This window comes from Juglans regia, chromosome 14 (genome assembly GCF_001411555.2).
Source record: "Juglans regia cultivar Chandler chromosome 14, Walnut 2.0, whole genome shotgun sequence".
Classification (NCBI taxonomy): domain Eukaryota; kingdom Viridiplantae; phylum Streptophyta; class Magnoliopsida; order Fagales; family Juglandaceae; genus Juglans; species Juglans regia.
This window is the reverse complement of record NC_049914.1, coordinates 20,097,125-20,120,948: the sequence shown is the minus strand read 5'-3', so window position 1 is coordinate 20,120,948 and position 23,824 is coordinate 20,097,125. Positions and strand designations below refer to the sequence as shown.

Here is a 23,824-nt window from a genome sequence, read left to right as displayed (position 1 = left end):
ACTTATATTGTAGTACCTATATATTAACTATATTAACTTGTATAATTATCATAACTTATAATAGCTATAGCTATATAGTAACTATATATATAATACTTACACTATATATAGTAGCTATATAACTAATAACTACTATATCTATATTTATATTAATTATATTAACTTGTATAGTTATCATAATTTATAATAGATATAGCTATATAGTAACTATATATAATACTTACACTGTAGTAGCTATATAACTAATAGCTACTATATATATATTAACTATATTAATTTGTATGGTTATCATAACTTATAATAGCTATAGCTATATAGTAACTATATATATAATACTTATACTATAGTAGCTATATAACTAATAACTACTATATCTATATTTATTTTAATTATATTAACTTGTATAGTTATCATAACTTATAATAGATATATCTATATAGTAACTATATATAATACTTACACTGCAGTTATATAACTAGTAACTATAGTTAGTGTTATAATATTATATAAACTATATAAGTATAGTTATCATAACTTATATATAGTAGCTATATAATTAAGCTATTGTAATTATACTATGTACTTAGTATGTACTTAGTATAATAGAATAAATATATTTACAAATAATATACTAAATATATTAATTAAAAGTATTATAATACTATTATTAGTTTTATTTTTATATTTTTGTACTTTGTAATATTAGTATTATTATATACTATTATTAGTAATATAATTATAAATATATTAATATAATAACCGTTCGAACGAATATTTATCCAGTTCGAACGAGACGCCGCGGTCATTATAGACGTAATTCGAATACAATTCCACAAAACACTCTCATTCAAACCAGCAACCGCCAAGAGCCTCTGAGTTTGCCCCCTTATCTCCGCTGCTAAAATCGCCACTCAACTGTCGTAGCAACCCCACATTTGAACTTTTAAGAGGTATGAGTCAACTCTCCACCTCTATTGTTTAGTTTTTTGCACGAATGGATTGTGTTTGGGGGTATGGATTTCGAATCCGAAATCCACCCATATTGGTGTATTCCGTAGAAATAACATCAAAATAATCGGTAGAAATGAATATTGGGCTTCAATCCTTAATCATTTCTACCGATTAAAACAAAAGATAACATCTAGATAGGAAGTTTTTCAGTTCGAGGCTAAGTCGACTTAGCCAAGGCTATTTTGGCTTCTTCCCGTTTGAACTAACTCTAGCTCGTTCGAACGCTTAATTACCAAACAACATTATTTCTATTCGAACAACATAAATTCGTTCGAATGAACAAATTTTTCCGGTTCGAATGAATAGAACAATCCATTCGAATAGATTTGACTAGTTCGAACAGAATATGTCCTGTTTGAACGAATTATTTCAATTCATTTCAATATACTATAATTCTTCAATAATATAATTTAAATATTATAATTAATTATATTCTTACTTTCCTTATGGTTAAACAATATATCAATGGCATCCAGCGGAAGAAAACGTGCGAGAGATCAACCCAGCCAAAGTAGTGGAGTAGCTCATGCTCAGGAGACGAGGCCAATACTTGTCGAGTGTCCAGTCATTTTGTCTGACTTCTTCGATCTTTCATCGGAGGGACGGAGCATACAGTCCATCTTCACCGAGCGGAGATGGATACCGATCTGTGAGCAGCGAGGGATTGAATATCTAGAAATGGTTGGTGAGTTCTATCATGCCACGGGAGAACTTAGCGCTGATGCTCTGTTCTACACCCTATTGGTCCGGGGAGTGAGTATTAATTTCTCTCCCCACATTATTGCTTAGTTCCTTGACATCTCGCACGTGGCCGACGCATATCTTGCAGCGGCTACACGGGGACCAGCGGCTGCACCATCTGATTTCGACATATCGGCTGCATCCTCCACGCTAGCCCCAAATGTAGATTCGGATGCTAGCTCGGATGGTAGTGAGGATGAGGATCTACCTGATGATGGTCTCATAGACGATCAGGTGCGTCAGCTAGTGCAAGACCCATCGGCTCTTCCATATAATTGGAGCAAGGTGATCCGACATGCCGATTGTATAGCATTTTTTAGAATGCTTAATTTGATTGTTGGCTATAACATTGATCCGAAAAAATAAAAGACTGATTTCGGGATCGATCGAGGCAGATTTTCGCTGCAAATAACACGGGGGGATCCTAGGGTTTAAACTGGGAAACCGGAACCGATTCCTATTTTATGAAAACCGGTAGGATCCGGTCCGGTTTTGGTTCCGTAATTTCTGGGACCGGTTGGAAATATATATATAAATTAATTTTATATATTATACAAAATATTTATATATATAATATATAATTATATATTAAATTTTTATATATAATATATTTAATTATATATCATAGATGAAATAATTTCATATTATAATTTATAAATTATAACATAAAATGTTAATTTTAAATATAAACATTTGTAATTTGTTTGATCATATGTTATTAATATAATTATATATAAGATAATGTTGTTATAATTTATCAAATAAAAGTTTAATCTTAAAGATAAAAATTTAATTGATCATATGCTTTAAACATAATATATATATATTAAATTATTAATAATATTTTATCATATAAAGTAACACTTTATTATATGTTTTTTACATTTTAAAAAAAATCGAAAAATCGGACCGGACTGGACCGGAAACCGGTAAAACCGGAGGTACTGGTTTGAAAAATGCAAAATAGGTATATACCGGTTCGGTCCTAGATTTTGTTCAAAACCGGACTGAACTGGACCAGTTACACCCCTAGGGGATCCCATTGATATGGCAATGTATTTATTCCTCCGCATTCAATCGGAGTCACGATTTTCCAGTGGAGGTAGTCTACCATTTGCACTGCTAATGTTTAACCTTCTACTCCAATCGGGAGTTACAGTGTCGGCTACTGAGCGGAGGTCGCCATAGATGGAGCCCTTTAACAAGATCACATTCAGCAAGAGCAATGAGCACTTGCGAAAGATTGCACCAGAACAACCTAGTGATCCTCCCACAGATCCAACTTCTAGTAGTGCTGCTGCTGTTGAAAGACAGCCTCCTGGGGCTACTTTGGATCAGGTACGAGTTCTGTCTGTAGAGTTTGTTGAGCCCATCATAGAGAAACTTAGGGATTTAGAAGGATCTATTAAAATGTTGCAAGAGGATGTTGATCTACTAAGGACCCAATGATCATTTTAGTTATTATTATTTTTTTTTTTATGTTGTATTGAACATTATATATTAAAGATGTAATTAATGTATGATTTTTATTTTTCGTGTTTACAACTTTATTTATTTTTTTCATTTTACTTGTCGTTCATGATAAAATAAAAAATGATACTATATTTAATGTTATATTTATATAAATTTAACATAAAAGAAATCACTATAAGGTTTTGAAGTTAATTACATAAAATTAATTTATGAATTTATAAATATTTTAACTCACTGCAAATCATAATATATAATATATACACACTTTTATATTTTGAAAATGATAACAAATTAATGGAAAAAATATTTATTACTTTAATGGATAGCGGAAACTTTGCCTTTCAAGCATTCTTACAGAGAGGATAGCGGAAACTTTGCCGAGCAATAAAGCAATAGCATTGAGAAGTGGGAGGACAATTGAGTAGCCACAAACAACAAGTACCGAGCAAGACAAGGCTGGAAATCATGTGGAGTCCGAGCCAAAGATGGAGGAATTGGAGCAGTAAGTGGTCGACCAGCAAGCTGGAAATTCTAAGGAGAATAAAAAAGCTTCATAACCCATGAATTTTAGGAAGTTTACATCTGAAACTAATTCTCCTTCAATTTATGATCTATCGATTCCTTATCCTCAAAGTCTTAAAAAAATTAAGTCTAATAATCAGTTCTCTAATTTTCTTAGTATTTTTAATTAATTGCATATTAATATTTTTCTTATTGAAGCTTTCGAGCAGATACTTAAATATGCTAAGTTTTTGAATGATATTTTATCAAACAAGCGGAAGTTGAAAGAACATTAGACAGTGATGTTAACCGAAGAGAGTAGCACAAATTTACAAAATAAGTTGCGTCCTATTGAAAGATCCAGGGAGTTTTACAATTCCTTACACTATAGGAAGTTCTTATTTTGAAAAAGTTTTATGTGACTTACAAGCAAATATTAATCTTATGTCTTTTTCAGTTTTCAGTTTTCAGGAAGTTAGGTCTTGCAGAAACAAAGCCTACTACGGTCTCCTTACAATTGGCGAACATGTCTATCAAGTACCCGAGAGGACTCATTGAAGATGTTTTGGTGAAGGTGGACAAGTTCATTTTTTTCGGCTAATTTTATTGCGCTAGACATGGAGGACGATGAGGAAATACCTTTGATTTTGGGGTGACCTTTTCTTGCTACGGGAAGAATTTTAATCGATGTCCAACAAGGAAAACTAATTTTGAGGGTTGATTATGAGCATGTTACTTTTTATGTATTTAAGGCTATGGATTTTCCTTCTGAAGTACACTCTTGTTTTCAAATTAGTGACTTAGACTTAGTGGTAGCTGAGACCTATAGGGCTAGATTTTCAAAGCTGCCACTTGAAGTGTGTATTATTACTCATTCTACAACTGTTGAATATGAGAACGAAGATGTTGGGGAGTGTGTAAGGTATTTGGAAGTTGCACCATCCTTTCATCCTTCCATAAAGTTGAAATTGGAAGTGCTAGGGTCATCAATGCTGACACCTTCAAATAAGGAACCACCCAAACTTGAGCTCAAACTACTTCCGTCAAATTTGATTTATGCTTTCTTAGGCTAAGACTCTACTTTTCCGGTTGTTATTAATGGTTCTTTGAGTGGTGTAGAGGAGGAAAAGTTGCTGAGAGTTTTAAGGGAGCATAAGATGGCTTTGGAATGGATAATCTAGGATATCAAGGGAATTAATCATTCGATTGTATGCATATGATTTTAATGGAGGATAGTTTCAAGCCGATAGTTCAACCACAACGAAGATTGAATCTATCAATACAAGAAGTGGAGCATAAAGAAGTATTGAAACTCTTAGATGCTGGAACTATCTATCCAATCTGGGTAGTGCATGGGTGAGTCCGGTTCAAGTGGTCCCAAAGAAAAGGGGAATAACCATAGTAAAGAATGACAATAATGAACTTATACCAACAAGGACAATCACGAGATTTGGAGAACTCATGCATGGCAGATTGGACGAGGTTGAATAGACCATAGTGCAACAATGAGGAGCTGATAGCTTCGGTTCTCCACTTTTTGGATATGATTTTAGATATCATAGCTGCGATTTAGTGTAGTAGTTTTTATTTTAAGTATGTATTAATGGAGTGTTGTCTCTAGTACTCATTTTGTTATAGAATTGTTGGATAAGTGTTATAACATTTTGATATCTATTTATCATGAAAATATGGATCATATTTATGTTTTTGGTATATAGTACTTCTGGTATATTGTGTATTGCTAAAAAAAAATTATCCACTACGAATATTGCATGTTATTAAATGTATGCTAGGTGCATTGTATCTTTAAATGTCATGAATGTGAGTATGTAGCCTTATGTTGCATATCCTGATACTTTAAAATTCTGTCAAATCCCAAGCAGAACCTGTGGGCATCACATGAATTGATAACATTGCTAAGAGATTTTTGGAGTTGACCATGTCACATAGGGGAGAAGTGAAAGCTGTAGTGACCACTGTTAGTGTGTGTTTTTACTTGTGATGATAAAACTTCTATTGCTTGGAGCATGTGGCATACTACTTTAGCACTTGCATAATCAGTTACCAACAGCTACTTAGCATTTTATGTATATTTTGGGATTGTACTTGAATATCACCTGTTATAGGACTTCATTTTATTTTATGCTAGTTTCTTTTTGATTGATCCATGCTTAACTTTGGTTGTTGTTTGTAGGCATGCATACTAATTTTGCAGACGATCTTACGAACTTGTGCTCTAAAACCTCAGCTCCCTAGTAGTCTCCAACTTTTTGTGGCTTTATATTGTCTTGTTATAGTGTTTTGTATTAAACTTATCTATCTAAGTATATGATGCTTTTATGGTTTCTGAAATTGAGTTTGCAATTGTTTAGGCAAGGGGAATAATGAGATATATATAGATATATATCATCTAGTGAAATTTTGTCGACCCTTATAATTCCTTTCACTTGTCATTTCATGGAAAGAATTTTGCCAAATTCATAGATTTTTACTTACTTCTTCATTGGGATAAGCTCATTCTTTATGAAAGTGAAGGCATGGCCAATCAATAGGGGAATATATACCACAAGAGTACTTCAAATGTTTTAGACATAGACATTCTCCTATCATGGTCTTCAATTTATATAATTAATGTATTATTTAAGAGTCTTATTTGCTGTTATTTTGATGATGTTTTGAGTTGATGAACATGTTAGCACAACTTTACATGTGTTTTTAAAATTATTATATGAGTGTGAATTTGCATCTCCAAGGTTCGTATATATATTTTTTAGTTTATATTATACCATTTCTTTGAAAAATTTTGGCTCAGTCTCATTTTCTTGCTTTTACATTTTTTTTCAGAAATATTTTAGCATTTGTGGCAAACATAACTCGCAACAAATATGTTTTTTTTTTAAGAAGTGATTATTTCCAACAATGAGAGTTCTTCAAAAATTGACATTTGCAATAGATTGTTGCCTAAAATATCATTTGCGGCGAAACTATTTTGTGGGAAATACTTTTCCCACGATTCACAACCAAATGTTATTATATTTCCCGCAAGCTTAGCTGACTTTTCCCTCTGTCTTTATCGCCGGAAAATTGGTCAAAGATGAGTTTTTCCTACGGAATTGAGATCTTTTGCCACGAAAATCATTTGCAGGAAAATGCAGTATTTATTGTAGTATGGCAATAATATTTGAAGTAGAAATATGCATTCGAACATTAAGGAAATTATTTAAATGTAAGTTGTACCGTTCGAATGAGGCAGTTGTGGGAACCAATTACAAAGTAATGTATCATTGTTCAAAAAATAATAATTTTTATTGTTTCTATTGTAGTATATTGGGTTAAGGACAACTTTGATTCATTCATTGAAAGATCGTGCAACAAACCTATTTGATTCCATAGGCTACATATGTGCTCAATTTTTGGCTTGAAGAAATTGTATTTCTATTTTAGGAATACTTTTGAATGAATGAATGAAAATAATGATGCCATTCATAAATCTGAGTATGCAAAACAACAAGGGACGAAACAATATAAGTATGTGTTGGCCATGGGAGTTGCGGCATAATGATATAGAACAAACAACTTGACTTTGGGGTAGAGGTTTTGAATAAGAAATATATATAATGCAAGACTATTGGAAAAGTTGGAAGCTCCATCTTCACAAAAGTTATATGATATTGGATATTGAGAAGTTGAGTTTAGATTTATATACATATTTATGTGCAAAATCATATTCATTTTTTTGGTCATTGATACAATGATGTTCTTGGTACTATATTTCTACTGGTTTTTTTTTGGGATTCATATAACGTTCGTGGCGGGTCATTTGAGTTTGTGTTTTCTTAATCAACTTGAACCTGATCCAAATAATGAAACAAATCAAACATCTCAACTCGGACTCAACATATCTATTTCATATATTGATTTGACACGAGACATTTGACCATTTATTTGTGGGTTGTGTCAAGTCGAGTCAACTGACACAACCCGTTCAATTGGTTTAAAATTAAAAACAAAAGAAATAAAAATTGAAAAAAATCTTTCCTTCCTACTATTTGATAACATTAAAGCAAATGCCATTCAAAAAAATTATATGAAAAAACTTGAAATAAATTCTATATTTTTCAACTTAAAATTCAATTTTTAGTGAAAATATGTAACGGTTCAATCAAGTCATGGTTTGACTCCATTGACCCGTAACCTAAATAACCAAATGAACAAAATAACTTTGGTTTTTTTTTTTTTTTTTTTAATAATTGGGTCAACTCATGAACTCTACAGGTTGGCCTGACACAATTTGATTATTAATCGGATCAAATTCGTGTCGACTCAAATTGACCTGAATTTGATAGCCTTACTGCTTTTATGCCAAAAGATCATATTGTGATTAACATGCCATTGAGCTTATATTTTCATGGAAGTTTTATGATTTTTTTTTTTTTTTTGGGTATGCCTCTCAAGCATGTAATCACATAACAATATTCTATGGTGACAGCCAAAAAAACCTTCAACAGTTCTCTCATTGGTCTGTAAACTTTATTTTTTTATTTTTAAATCAAGAATACCTCCTTTATTGATATATCATAGTAACCCAATCATTACAGTATTTTTTTTTTTTTTTTTTTGTATATCATTAACTATCTCTATGGGGCTTTCTTCTATCCAAACCCTTTCCATAGAAAACTTAAATGCTAGTTTTGCAAGTTTATGAGCTATGTTATTAGCTTCTCTATATACAAACCTAACTTTCCAATCCATTTTGTCAGTTAATAACAATCTAATGTCTTCAACTATGTTGTCATAATCTGTCCAAACTTCTTCCTCATTGTTGTAGCCTTCACAATCACTTGAGAATTTGCCTTCCAAAATCACATTCGACAGCCCCAATCCTGCATATAGAGAACCAGCTCGCCTTACAATGACAGGTTTTTGTACATGGTTCACAGTTGAACTCAGGCAAGCCAGAATTTCCCCACTAGAGTCACGAATCACAACACACAGTCCCACCCTTTTAAGCTTCATATCTATTGCTGCATCCCAATTAGCTTTTATGCTCAGACCATGTGGTTTCTCCCATTTGCCCCTCTTCTATCTGAACCTCCTTCCCCTTGTATCTTCAGTTGTAGTTCATTAGTAGTAGTAAATTCCTAAAGCCCTTCCTTAGAAGATTTCAACATAGACCTAGGATTAGCAAACTTACTATCAAACGGCCATACATTTCTTCTAAGCCATATTTTCCTCAACACACAAGCAATAACTCCACCTCAGTTGTTCATTAAGTTTCATCTATAAATCCATGAAGCTAACCTCATTACTACACCATTTTTGGACAGGACTTTCTGGTTCAACCCATACATCCTAGGCTGCAGGATAGCTCCAGAGAGCATGCATAGTTGATTCTGACTCTATTTCACATATTGGACACAGACTAGACTTTATAATTTGTTTCTTGGTCAAGTTATCTCTAGTACCAGTAGGTAGTAGATTGTGACATGCCTTCCACAGGAAGTGCTTGACTATACCTTGGACATTAAGCTCCCAAATAAGTCTCCATTCTTTATCATCACATGCTCCTTTTGATGCTTCCCCAACCTTTCTTCTCTTCCTTTTGTGCTCAAGGTGATAAGCATTCTTGAAAAAAAAATTTCCATCATTTGAGTGCCCCCATACCATTTTATTCCTTGCACCCCATCTACTAATTTGAATGTTGTTGATCAATTCCACTTCCTCTTCTATAAAGATTTCATTGGACAGGTTTCTCTTCCATGTGTCATCTTCACTATTTATAAGTTGATCCACCTTGGCATCACTTGGTAGGATATTAATGGGTGATTGCACTCGAGGGTAGGCTTATTGTGGTAACCACTTGTCTCTCCATATCTCCCACTCTCCAGACCATCCCTTCTTCACCAAATCAAATGCAGAACATAAACTCTTCCATATATAAGAGGGACCATGACCAGGTTTTGCATCCAGCAACCCCCCATGCCTAAAATATTTCTCTTCCAGAATCCTAGCCACCAATGAAGATGGATTATTTACCATTCTCCAGCATTGCTTAGCAAGCATAGCTATGTTGAAACATTCTAGGTCCCTAAATCCCAATCCACCACTCCACTTGCCTTCATCGATTATGTACCAGCTTCTCCACTAGATCTTGTTATCCTCTTGTTTATGATCCCACTAGAAATGGGCCATGAGGGATGTTATTTCTTTGCACAATCTCTTAGGCAGCTTGAAGACACTCATTGAAAAGGTATGAACCACCTGAACAACTGCTTTAAGGAGCACTTCTTTCCCTGCTTAAGATAAAATAAAAAAAAAATTAAAAAAAAAAATAAAAAAAAGGTATTTTTCCAGCTACTGATCTTAGACCATACCCTCTCCTTCAGGTTTCTAAATGTATTGTATCTTGATCTGCCCACCATGATTGGTCAACCAAGACACCTTTCAGAGCTACCACATACAGACAACCCTGCCATATTTCTGATTTGCAACCTGATCTACATATCTATATTGGAGCTGAAAAATATAGTGGTTTTTTGTAAATTCAAACATTGGCCCGAGGCCTCTTCATACAACTTTAGAAGCCCTTGTATTTGCTGCCACTCAGCTATCTTAGTCCTACAAAAAATGAGACAGTCATCAGCAAAAAGGAGATGATTAATCCCCTCTTGAAACAACAATCCCTTTTATTACCCCTTTTCTCTCAGCAGCACTAATCAATGAGGATAGCCCCTCTGCACAAAGGATAAACAGGTAAGAGGAGATGGGATCCCCTTGCCTTAACTCTCTTGTTGGCTTTATAATACAACCAGGTTCACCATTTACAAGCATTGAATATGTAACCGTAGTCACACACTTCAAGACCAAAGAAATCCAGTTTTCCCCAAAACCCATCCTCCTCATCACAAACTCCAAATATCTCCACTCTATTCTACCATATGCCTTAGACATATCCAATTTAAGTGCCATACTCCATACCTTTCCCTTTTATCTAGTTTTCATAGTGTGGAGTGCCTCATATGCAACCATCACATTGTCTGTGATGAGTCTCCTAGAGTTAAAAGTACTTTGGTTATGGGAAACAATGAATGGAAGAATTTTCTTTAATCTATTAGCTAGAACCTTAGAAACTAGTTTGTAAAGCACATTACATAAACTTATAAGTCTAAAATCACTAGCAGCAGTAGGATTAGTCACCTCAGGAATAAGAGTAATAAGTGTATTGTTAACACTGCCTTCCAGTTCTCCATCACCATTTAGGAAGTTGAGAATGTCATTAGGCACCTCCTCCTCAACTGCACTCCAATATGCTTTGTAGAAGCATGCACCATACCCATCGGGTCTAGGGGACTTCAATGGGGCCATCTGCTTTAAAGCCTCTTCCACCTCAGCTTTAGTAAAGCCCTTCTAAGATCAACATTCATCTGACTGGTAACTCTCGGGTCCATTTCTCTAATGCACGTATCAATAACCTCCCTTGTAGGATTAGAAGAGCTAGACAAGTTGTTAAAATACTCATGAAAAACACCCTCTATCCCTTCCTGGTCTGTCACCTTTTTACTCAAAGAATATGTAATTTCATTGATCTGATTCTTCCTTTTCCTTTGACTAGCACAAGAGTGAAAGAACTTGGTGTTCTTATCCCCCAACTGATACCAGTTCCTCTTTACTCTATGTCTCCATTTCAAGTCCATTTGCTCTAGTATCATCCCCACCTCCTCTTGCAGCTGCCTAATCACTTCCACATTATGAGGCCCCTCATTGTCCTGCTATTGTTTTAATAGTTCAGTTTTCTTCTGCAGCATTGTCTCTATATCATTTTTCTTATGATAACTCAATCTACATAAATCACCCTTGCACACATTTAGCTTTGACTACACCTTCATGAGAGAGAGAGAGTCTGTTACACCATCACTTCTGTCCCAAGCATGTTCCACCACTGGTCTTCCATCCTCATCTAGGATCCATTTTGCCTGAAACCTGAAAGCTCTTTTCTTTTTTCTTTTATTTAGCATCTTGGAACTTAAGTCTAAACATAAAGCCTTTTGGTCAGACTGGCTTGCATCCAAAACCTCAACAATCCCATCCTGAAAAATCTCAGACCACAAAGGATTACTAACAACCCTATCAAGCCTCTATTTTGTGAATGTGCTATCAGAGTGCTTGTTTCTCCAAGTAAACAAATTCCCCTTCCATCTCACATCAAACAAACTGTTCCCACCCAAGGTTTGTCTAAAGTTTTCTATCTGTGATTCAAATCTAGGCTTCCCACCCCATTTCTTTCTTTTAATATAGCAGTCTACTGATCAAGAAAATATGAGACAGAAAATGCTCCTTTGATCACATTTTCCTCTTCTTTTTTGTCTTTTTCAATCTTCACCATTTAACACCATGTTCCTAATATTGTTGGTATTTATATAGTTAGTATTATCATGCTTAGAGGGAAAAAAAAAAAAAAAAAAGCCCTATCACCATATGAAACTTGGAAGACCTTACTAACAACTGAATCACATAAAGCAGATTTAAATGGCCAAAACAAAATTATAGACAGTCAAGTAAATAGTTGGGGAAGTTCCATGAATTAGTGACTAAATCCATCGATTCTCTCAATATCACTCTCAAACCTCTGTTAGACTGCTTTTCGACCAACTTAGTTTAGAGCCATACCTTTGAGCGCGTGCATAAATTCATCAGTCAAAGAATTCCTATTCCAAGTCATACAATTGGTGACTATTTTGCTGAAGTTCATATCTCTGATAGTTTGGTTTATGAAACAGCCAAATTTGCACTGGGAGTCGAGTTAATGCGTCTAGGATGCCCACAAGTGGTTAGGCGGGAAAAGAAACAGAGGATAAGGAAAACTCAAGGAGTCAAAAGGGGTATGAAATAAATCCATATGTTTTGAAGTGACATAAATTCTTTACAGAGAAACATTAAATAAGAAGGAAAATACAGACTGGATAATTGAAGGAATAACCAACAAACAAGTATCAACTCCCAGTATCTACATCACTGTTCCGGTTCTCTGAGCTCGAGAAACAAATTCTGCAACATGAGATCTTACTTGGAAGAGCAAAATATGCCTATTTGGAGCAACTAGATAACCGGTTTATTTAGGAATAATTCAGCAAGAAAGATTAATTTCACCGGATTATGTTTGACTCATCGGCCATCGGCAGATGTGAAGGATTGCGCGAATCCAGTAGGCCTTGCTGGTATACTTCCCTTGCTGTCATCAAGACTAGTAAAACTGTGTTTGCTTTCTGCTTCCTGCCAAACCTTCAACAACTGGGGAAGGGGTAGACTGTAATCAATTCCAGAGAAATCCTCGGACTCATCATGAATTGGCTTCCATTTCTCAATCAGTAGGGACAGGACATTCACTGCATGGCCCATATCAGGCCGATGATTTGGCTCCCTTGCCGTACAATGTCCAGCAAGTTCGACAATGACAGAGATGCTCTCAAAGGTCTCTTCATCTGGATCAAGAGCTGGATCAATGGCAGCCAAAAGTTTCTCTTTACTTGACTTGATTCGCCAAAACCACTGAGCCAAGTACCGGCTTTCCTCCGAGCGTCCCTCATCAAGTGCTGTCAATCCAGTCAAAATTTCCATCAACACCACTCCATAGCTGAAGACATCAGCTTTAGTTGTGATTTTCCCCATCACTGCAACCAACAGAATTGAAAGTGAAACTTTAATGTGTTGAATAAAATTCCTAAAGTACTTCCACATCAAGGGGATATGAACCATATATAACACTTGTAAATATATTGGCCCATATTGATATATATAAACCATACCCTATTTAGTTTGGCTTTTTCATACCTTTCCCCCACCCCGCGCCCAACCCGCGCCCACCCCACCCCGGCGGCGCATTTACATGTTCAGTCTAGTCATGTGCAAGGGAAAGCATTAGAATCTTAGTTGTTGTTTTTTTTTTTTTTTTTTTTATAGTTAAAGGGAAAGTAATATTAATGTATAGTTAGAATCATAGTTATGTAACTAGATTCTGTTTCCCATCAATTTATACTTTTGGAACCAAAAAATTGTTATTTTAACATGAGAGACCTTTTGGTGGCTCCGAAGCTAGACGATCCAGTATATGGCACTCATATTTCTTAGAGTTAATCCTATTTCCTATTCAACCAAACAGCAAGTCACCATTTATCAAACTTCAAAGAGGGAAGAATATGATGCTCTTTTATATGTACCTCTGAGCATCTATGGATATCCTATCATCTTCATGATCCCAGTGAAACCCCTTCTACTAGCCTCTACTCAAATAATAGGGGTGGTACTCAACTTGCAGTCTTTTTTCACAAATTTCTTTGAGAATTTGTGTGCCATGGAACTAATTTGATTGAGAAAACTTCTGCAATCATGAAAATTCTGATCTTGGGATTCAAATAAAATTGAAAAGTTTCATTTAGACATACCTTAAAGATCACAAGTCACAACTTACAACAACAGGATATCCACTGGTATTTCATTCTCTTTCTACGCTACGTATTTGTGTAAAATCGAGTCCCATTCAATCAGTAACTTAAATTGTGTTCTCTAAATGAACACTGTTTGGCAGAAGAACATACACTTAAAGCAAGTATGACCTGCAGGTAGTCTATCAGCTTGTACCTTTTTCAGAAACAAATTCTTATCAAAGTATTTTCACGGCTGAACAAGCCATTGATAGGTGTAATTAACAAGAACAGGAAAGGAAACAGGACTTTTGCATTTGGTGCAACATAGAAGAGTGAAACCTGCGTTAAACTGTCCTAACATACCTTGAAAGATTCTATAACGGCTTGTAAGAAATTGATAATTATAGACTTAAAATATTTTGGACAGTGATCCTCTGGCTTGCAAGTTTTATGCTCACTAAATCTTCTTGGGCTCAAGAGTGAAGACAGCACAAGTGTTGATAAAGGAAATTTTACTATCAGCTTTCACTTGTACCGTGTTCTAAGGTGGATGAATTCAGCTCAACTAAGGCCCCGTTTGGTTGTTAAACTCATCTGAGTTCAACTCAATTCAGACTAATTTTAAGTTAAGTCTAACATCCAAACACCCAACTCTCAAATTACTAAACTCATCTCAACTCAAAACCTCTTTACACATGGGACCCACAACCTTTTTCAATTCAACACTTCTTTACACATGAGACCCACAACCTTTTTCAACTTCTCATAAATACATATAAACTCATCTTAACATCTAAACACATTTAAACTCATCTTAGATGGACCCCACAAAACTCACACTGCCATCTTAATTTATTACTATTCATAAGGAACTCAACTCAACATCCAAACTTAGTGACAACTACTCACGAACAACGAACTTTGAAAATTATACACAACCGACACCAACATCTACATTGTTTTGCAGTTTAGAAGGGAGAACTCTTAGACATTATAAGTTGTAAACATGCCACCTAGAACTTGCTAAAAAATTAAAATTTGGGCCAATATACAAAATGCAAAATAGTTTGCAGCTATGATTTTCTGCCATACCCAATATCCCCGAATCACTTTCTAACCAATGCCAGAATTAAGAATTAACAGGGACTCAAACGAAAAGTGGAAATGGAAAAAATAATCTTACCCGCATATTCAGGCGCAAGGTATCCAAATGTCCCAGCAAGCTTAGTAGTAACGGATTTCTCTCCATCTGGAGCAAGTTTGACCAATCCAAAATCAGAAACTTTTGCCCGAAAGTCATCATCCAGAAGAATATTAGAAGACTTGAGATCACGGTGTATGAAGGTTTGGCCAGCCAGATTATGAAGATACTCCATTCCTCTAGCAACATCCAATGCAATTACGAGCCTCCTCGTCCAAGATAGTGGCTGCAATGCCAGGCTCTTCCAATGGAAAAGATGCCTGCTTAGAGCACCCTGAGGCATGTACTCATACACCAGAAGCCTTTCATTTCCTTCACTGGAGAACCCCAACAGAGATACCAAATGGCGGTGCCGGACCTTAGACAGAACAGCGATTTCAGCCTGAAATTCATCTAAAGCTTTGTTGCTCATCACCCCACTTTCCATTCTTTTAACAGCGAATTTTGTCCCACTGTTCAATTCACCCTTATAAACACTTCCAAATCCACCACGGCCAAGTTCATTTTCTGGTGCAAAATCATTAGTGGCCTTGCGTAGAACTTGAATTGATATGACCGCATTCCCTGCTTCAATGACACGAGAACTTTCAGTCCCACCACTGATATTAAAAGAAGAACTGCTCCCAGTTTGAGTTGATAACTTTCCTGTTGTGCTGTCTGAAATTGCAATCTTAACCTTATTTCCTGGATCTGTTGGATCTCTAGGATGAACAACAATGGAGCTAGGAGCATTTCTAGTGTGTCTCTGCTTCTTACAGCAGTAAATGGATAGCAAAATCGTGAGAACCAGACCTGCAATAACAGCAACTCCACCCAAAATCATCACTGTTTTCAATCTTTTGGAGCTTTTTGATTCGAGTTGCCTTGGTGAAACACTTGATGATGGATTGGAGCTTGAGCCTTTAACTGGGGGAGATCCATGGGATGGTGCTTTGGGTGCAGAGGCTAACGGTGGGTCGTTTGGGGGAGGTTTTAGAGTAACGGGTGGTGGGCTTTTAGCAGGTGAGGGAGATACAGGAGTTGCATTAGCGACTAACATAGGATTTCCCTCGGTTATAACCTTCACACTTTGAGAAAATCTCGGTAGTGGTGGCTGAATATTGTTTCCACTCAAATCCAACAATCTTAATGATTTCAATTCAGTAAAATTATCAGGGACTGTACCATGTAAGTTGTTTCCTCCAAGCCTGATTTCAATCAGGGAACCTAACTTTGCAATTGAAGGACTCAGAGTGCCATTAAGCATACGTCTTGGCAAATTTATGACAGAAACTTGGGAATTTGAATTGCAGCTCAGTCCCAACCATGGCTCTTCACAGGGTTCATTGCCAGACCATTCAGAAGCAAGGCTCAAGGGATAATTTACACCGCCGAGAAAATCCAAAAGCGAAATAACTTCTGGTGCACATTGAAGCCCAGGATCAGGTTCACAAAAGGAATTGTAAGCATAAGAAACATTACCCGCCTTAAACTTTGGTATTGGCCCCATAAGCTGGTTGTTGTTCAAGTCCAAGCTCTCAAGCTCCATACTTGCTAAGCTCTCAGGAACCGGTCCAACAAATTGGTTTCCGTTCAGATTGAGATCTTTCAACGATGTCAGATTTCCTATTCCTTCTGGAATAGTCCCCACGAACTGGTTTCCATGTAGCCAAAGTTGTGCCAATGAAGTCATTGAAGCAATTACATCGATTGGACCCGTCATCCCACCACCATCTTGATCATTCAGCCATAGAATTTGCATCAATGATTGCCCAAAACTCGATGGAATTTCACCAGATAATCGGTTATATGAAAGCTTCAAAGCTGTGAGGGACGGTAATGTACCTAGAAATTCTGGCAATGGACCAGCCAAATTACTATGTATCAAAGAAAGATTTGTCAATTGAACTGATTTTGCTAACTCCTCTGAAAGAGACCATCCAGTACTTTCATTGAACGGATTATAATCCAAAGCGAGGACACGAATACTGGTAAGTCCGTCAAAGAAATCAGATGGGATCGAGTCGAATTCATTGTAGTCTATGTAAGCAAATTGCAACTCCGATAAACCTCTAAAGGTGGGCAACGTCCCGTTGAACTTGTTTCTTTGAAGGCCCAGATTGAAGAGCCTTGAGAGCTGGTTAAAGTTCTTTGGCAGAGGTCCCCTGAGACCAAGGTCGGCAACCTGAATCTGTGACACCCTATCCCCAGAACAGAAGACGTGAGGCCAGGAAGGAGGGCCGCATGGGTTATCATCCCCATTGGCAGGCCACTTGAGAAGCTCTGGATTTTCCAAACCTTCCCTGAAATCGTTCAGGATTTTGAGATCATTGGGGTCCGTGGCAGCATAAGCCACTGTAAATAGGAAGAAAGAGACGAAAATGCATACCCTCGTCTGGGCAACCTCCATGACTACTCGCTCAGAGAATTAACTCATTTGAATGCACAGAGCAAATCCAAATGTACCTCAGAAAACCCATTTGAATGCTAATTCAACTCATTCATATCACCAAAATCCACAGTCGAAACAAAAGACCCAGATCCAGAGTAAAAAAATACGAGAGATTGGAAAAACAAAACTGGAAGAGAACAGAGAGCTGTTTTCTTTATCTTTCCAAGAAATGGGCATTCAAAAGGAAAGGTTTAAACGAAAACGGTGAGGACCCAGATGGGTAAAAATGGAGAGTCCAAGTTGAGATAGGGACGGGCAGAAAGAAAACAGCTTCTACTTTTGAGGGGTTTCAACTTCTATCCGCTTCTCGAGAGAAGGAACAGAAAAGAATACAGACAAGGTAGTCGAACTCCACCATAACTGTCTCTCTACACTCAGTTTCCGTCTTTTTGATCTTCGTTTTGTTTCTTCCCCGTGACAATATTTATCATTTATTTTTAAATAAATTATTTAATTCTCTTACATATATATAAATGACTGAAGTGCCCCGGACGATGTGGCCCACTTAACAGTAAAAGACGTACGAAGAATTCTCTCAGTTTGTGTGTAGACGGGCTTCTCAAAAATACTTTAATTAAAAATAATTTTATAAAGTAAATTATAGATATATATATATTTTAAGAAAATTATATACATTATATTATCATCTCATTTTTATCTCATTAAATATAATGTGATATATTTATCATTATTAAATAATTATTTATTACATATTTTTTTTATCATATGATAATAATTAATATATCACAAATTATTTAATATGATTAAAATAAAATAAAAATATAGTATATAATATTTATTTTAATTTATAAATTTATTTTTATAAAATAAAACTCCTCACAATTGATAATTGTGATTATAAAATTCATAATTTTATTTCGAAATTTTATTTATAGATACGAGACAATAACGATATCTAATATAATAATATATTAAAAAGTAGAACAATTCAATTTGAATTTTGATGCATAAATATTTTATTTTAAATTATAGAATTTGAAAGAGATAAATACAGTATTTATAATAATATTAAATGCTAATAAATATAATAAATTACGTATCTATGTGTCTTACATTTGTCAAGAATTTGAGAATCTGAAATTAGATTAGACTGACGTATACTTAGAAATCTAATTTAGTAAGAAAAAGGAGACAGATGAGTAGCTATATGCAGAATTTTTAATCTCATTTTATTTAATTATTATAATATTTTTAAATTTTTATATAAAATAAAATAAAAATTTTAATTTTTTTAAATATCAAAATAAAAATAATATTAAAAATTATTTTATTTAATTTTTAATATTTATTTGAACACATTTAATCTCATTTGCAGAAACTTAACGAGAAAGAAAGAAAGAAAGAAAAAGTGGGGCCTGTTGTGTTAGAAAGGATCCGATGGCCGTTTTGTGAGGACAGGGCTCCGCTGATCTCGGGTACATAAGAAGTTGCTATTCTTTTGGGGAAGGGTATAATAAACAAGCAGACATCGACGTCCCACCCCTCCAAGAAAATTCCCTAACACAATTCCAGGCTTTGCCTACTTTTCCCACTTTGAAATATACCTATATTTTATTTATTATTTATCTACCAACCAATGGCGAGCGCCGACGCTTGCCTTCAAAATTACCAAAACAAGACAAGGGCTTTTGGCCCCTATATATTATAAAAAAAAATAGAAAATAAAAATCACTTGGACCTCTTAAATTTGGGAGATGACATCTTGGATTTCGATTATATGATATCCTAAACACATTTTATAATAAAATATGTTTTATAACATATTTAAATCAAAACATATCGATTTATAAATTTATTTTTTTAAAATATTTGTGTAAATTAAGAATTCATTTGAATATTTAAAATATTTCAGAATATTTTTATAAACTAAGGACTTAAGATGTTTTATTCAACTTTAAAAAATGAGATAAAAAAATTAAATAATAATATTATAAAGTTAAAAAATTATTTAAATATTATTTTTTAATATTATTATTATTTTAAATATATTTAAAAAATAAAAAAATATATATTAATATTCTTAAAATCATTGCGTTAATTATTAAATAAAAAATTAAAAATTTCACCGTGCGGTACACTTGAGCGGTACCATTGATACGGCAGAATAACCTCTCTCTTGAAAATAAAGCATGAATGGCATGCATTGGTCCATTGCTTGACTAATTTTTAACCAAAAAGTATTTAAATAATTATAATAATTAGTATAATAAGTTAATCAACAATTAATGTGCCTATATAATGCCCTACAAGTATGACCAGTCAAATGATTGCATACTGGTGGAAGACAAGATCGAACACACAGAAGCAGAACTTTTGCCACAAGGGTAATTTCTGCTTAAAATAATGAAATTTTCAACTCATGCGCAAATACAATGAAAGCAATGGCCTTTGCCAGGGCCAAAATGTAGTAGATTGTATTTTGGTTTCGTTTAGTTTTTAAATTCATCTCAATTTATCATTATAATTTTTTCAAATCTAAATATAAAATATAATAAATAATTCAACTTTTTCAAATCTTAAAATAATAATAATATTAAAAAATAATATTCTAACAATATTTTATCATCTCAACTCAACTCAACTCAACTCACTTCAACATCCAAACACTACTTAAGAATTAAAGAAGAAGAGAGAGACAAGAGAACTTAATTCAACGATATTTGGAGAATAAGATGAAATGAAAATTTTACATCCGATATAGAATGATACTCTTATACTTTTTTTTATTACTGTTTTCCTATCTAGTTATTCTTTTGTTCCTTTTATTCTTTGAATATGTATTTAAAATCTCAGAACATGAAATTTTTGTATAATTTAGAAGAAAATAAATTCAATCAACCAACGTAATCATGTAATTTAATTAAAAATAAATTTAATTTTATAAAAATTGACATTTTTTACGTTAATTCATTGAATTTATTTTTTTCTAGATTATGCAATAAGTTTATGTTCTAAAATTTTAATATTATTTTTGTTTTAAAATTTGAAAAAACTGAATTGACTTTTGCTTTTTATTCAAAGTTTTGTGAAGTTGTAATTATTAGTTTAAAAAAATTATAATAATTAATTTAAAAGAATTTATATTTTAATGATGTTTGAGACTAACATAAAATGGAATAGGATGACATAAAAATTGTTTCCAAACACACCTGAGCATGCTGGAACTATGTAGGATTTAGATGGTATGACTGTTTCATTTTAGCCTCTGCATTGATTCAGTCTTTGTGAATATTTGGCATAAATACTTTAATTATGAGTTATTCTAGATACTATATTCTTATTCCGTCGTACGTGTTATTGTGATATTTCATTTCACCTTCCAATGAACTCTTACACCTCGTTTCTTTTCGTAATTCATTTCAATTTACTTTAATTTATTTTATTTTATTAATATAATTTTTTTAAATTTTCATATAAAATATAATAAATAATTTAATTTTTTTAAATTTTAAAATATTTTTTTTAAATTTTTATACAAAATATAATAAATAATTTAATTTTTATTTTACTATTCATAAACCATCTCAACTCATCTCTGAATCCAAACTACTCCTTAGTCCACTAAAGAAAAGCAAAATAGTATAAAAACTATCATTTTTACAATATGTTTTTATATCTATGTTATATTAAAAGTATGTGGTCGGTATAATTTTAACCTCTAAAATAGTAGTCTAGATCAGTTCAAAAACCCTCTTTTCCAACTCAAAAAAAAATGAATACATTTAATTTTCTAAAATTATAATAGTAATCTTATAACTTTTAAAGTAAATATGACACAGAAATTTGGTGGCATGCATATTGGAAACCAATCAAAGAGCACTTCAAGAGCAAAACCACCGTTACAGCTAGCCTAGAAAAAAGCAGGCCACAAGAATAATTTAGCTGTACGTACAATTAGTTTAAACTAGCTGTACAATTAACCTTGCGCACAAACTCTAGCTAGTCTTTGTACCAGACAGGCAACCCACTAGCCTCCTCCCGGACCGTCCGGACCAACAGTAACCAGCACTTCGTTTGGAACATTCTGTGTGAAATTCTACCATCATGACCGTCTGGACCACCAGCTCCGACTAGCTGCGTGCGCTGCTCCATTTTGGCCTACTTGAAAATATGTTCTTGGAATTGGAAAATGAATAACGCTAGATATAAGTATTAATATATAAAATAAATAATAAAATTAATTTTTTCTCATCAGTTTAAATTTTTAAAATAATTAGTAATTTTACATGGTATTAAAGTAAAAGTTTTGAGTTCGAATCCTGACTCTACATTCTATTATATTTAATTAAATATTTTACTTATTGGACCACCCATTGATGAAGAATCTAACCCACGGGAGAGTGTTAAGATATAAAATAAATAATAAAATCTACTTATTCTCATCAGTTTAAACTTTTGAGATAAGTGGTGATTTTACAATAAGTTTCAAATAGACAAGTTTCATACAAGCCTTTTGTAAAACAATAGGTCCCACTAATAAAAATAATTTTTTTTTACACTTTTTTAAGGTGAGATCTACTTGTTTACAATGATTTGTATAGAATTTGTCTATTTGGAGCTCATGTACAAATCATTTCTCTTAGAAAATTTTCATGAAATACAAAGTTAAAAGACTATGAATTAGCTTACCAAATTAAGACACCAACATCATCGATCTTGATCATCTGATTTATAAATATGAAAAAATATGATCATTTTACTTCGATTAGGTTATTTTTTTCGGATAATGATAGACTTATTACCTCCTACCACCCGTTTACTACTCTTTTATTTTTTATAATTCTTTTTTTTTTTTACTTAATAATTAAGGAATAGAGTACTATTAGTAAAGTTATATATTTTTTTTAATGATCAAGATGTTAAAAAAATACTTAAAAAATAAAATTAAAGTTTCAAATACACTATAATAGGTGATAGGTGGTATTAAACCTATCATTATCATTTTTTTTAACCTCAGACATGAACCTGTTTGCACTGATCACATCATTGCCAACTTAACCCTAGCTAGCTTGACCCAATACAGAAAAACCTAACAGATCTATATGCGCCTTCGTTGGAATAACCCCAAACATTAGCTATTGAAATATCAAAGTAGACGGCGCAAGGCCCACCTATTAAACAAATCATCATTGTAATTTAGTGGACCGGATGCTAGGGAACTTGCGATCGATTACTGCGCTCTGATGATCTATTGAAGACATGAAAACTTTCAGCATCCAAATTGGGTCAAAAGCAAAGCTCTCTTAATCAATAAAACTTCATCATCATCAATATCCCTTTTCTAGCTTTCACTTCATCATCATCCAGCTTGCCATTTTAAAGTATTATGTTGTTAGAAGCATTGTGATGTATTATGATATCTAATTCAATGCTTTAGCGTGACAATGACACTTGAGTATTCCAAGAGACCCCCCGCAACCATCCCCACGATTTTGAGCATTTGGAATTTTAAATTTTTTTCAAATTAATCGTCTCCTTAAAGGTTATCAATCTACTATTTTGAAGACGTCTAAAAATTAAAAGTATAATATCTATCAAGATCTTAAACTTTTGAATCAATAGTATAATTTTTAATAATTGGTATCAGAGCAACGACTGTGTCACAAGTTCAAGTCATAGAAAATGTATCTTATAGGTCGGATTAAAAGGTGTACTAAGCATTGGCATGGTGTCAAACCATTGCATATTGACAAGTTCAAGTCATGGCAGGGATAACCTATAAGGTAGATTAAAATGTGTTGATACTATATAGAGTACTATGTATGAACATTGTATCAAACCATTAAGTATTGAAAGATGAGTCAGAGTGAGGCTGCCAAAAGAAAAAAAAGGCTACCATAAGATCAATGTTGATAGAGTGGGCGGCTGTATGTCATATTAGAAAGCATAGTGAAATATTATCATTTTAAAAGTTAAAGGTTTAATTAGATGAGTACCCATTATTTCTAAGACTTTTGGATTAATGATTTACTTTTAACAATTAACGTATATTTACTCTATAAGAATTACCATGCAAGCCATAAA

General features: G+C 33.8%; 1 protein-coding gene across 1 annotated transcript; it reads right to left on the bottom strand.

Moving 5' to 3' along the window:
• Positions 1-12,593: 12,593 nt before the first annotated feature.
• Positions 12,594-18,157, bottom strand: LOC109018880 (receptor protein kinase TMK1-like). Its single transcript, XM_019001069.2, has 2 exons — positions 15,331-18,157; positions 12,594-13,394 (listed from the first exon to the last, which is right to left on the bottom strand). The coding sequence occupies exons 1-2, from the start codon at positions 17,735-17,737 to the stop codon at positions 12,889-12,891; spliced, it is 2,913 nt and encodes a 970-aa protein (XP_018856614.2). The 5' UTR covers positions 17,738-18,157; the 3' UTR covers positions 12,594-12,888.
• Positions 18,158-23,824: the final 5,667 nt, after the last annotated feature.

What these genes read in the sequence shown, in the direction of transcription:
- LOC109018880 (XM_019001069.2), bottom strand. Translation starts at nt 17,737, where the DNA reads ATGGAGGTTGCCCAGACGAGGGTATGCATTTTCGTCTCTTTCTTCCTA. An exon ending in CCTTGCGCCTGAATATGCGG is followed by an intron (nt 13,395 to 15,330) that starts GTAAGATTATTT and finishes TGTTGGTTGCAG; the next exon opens with TGATGGGGAAAATCACAACT.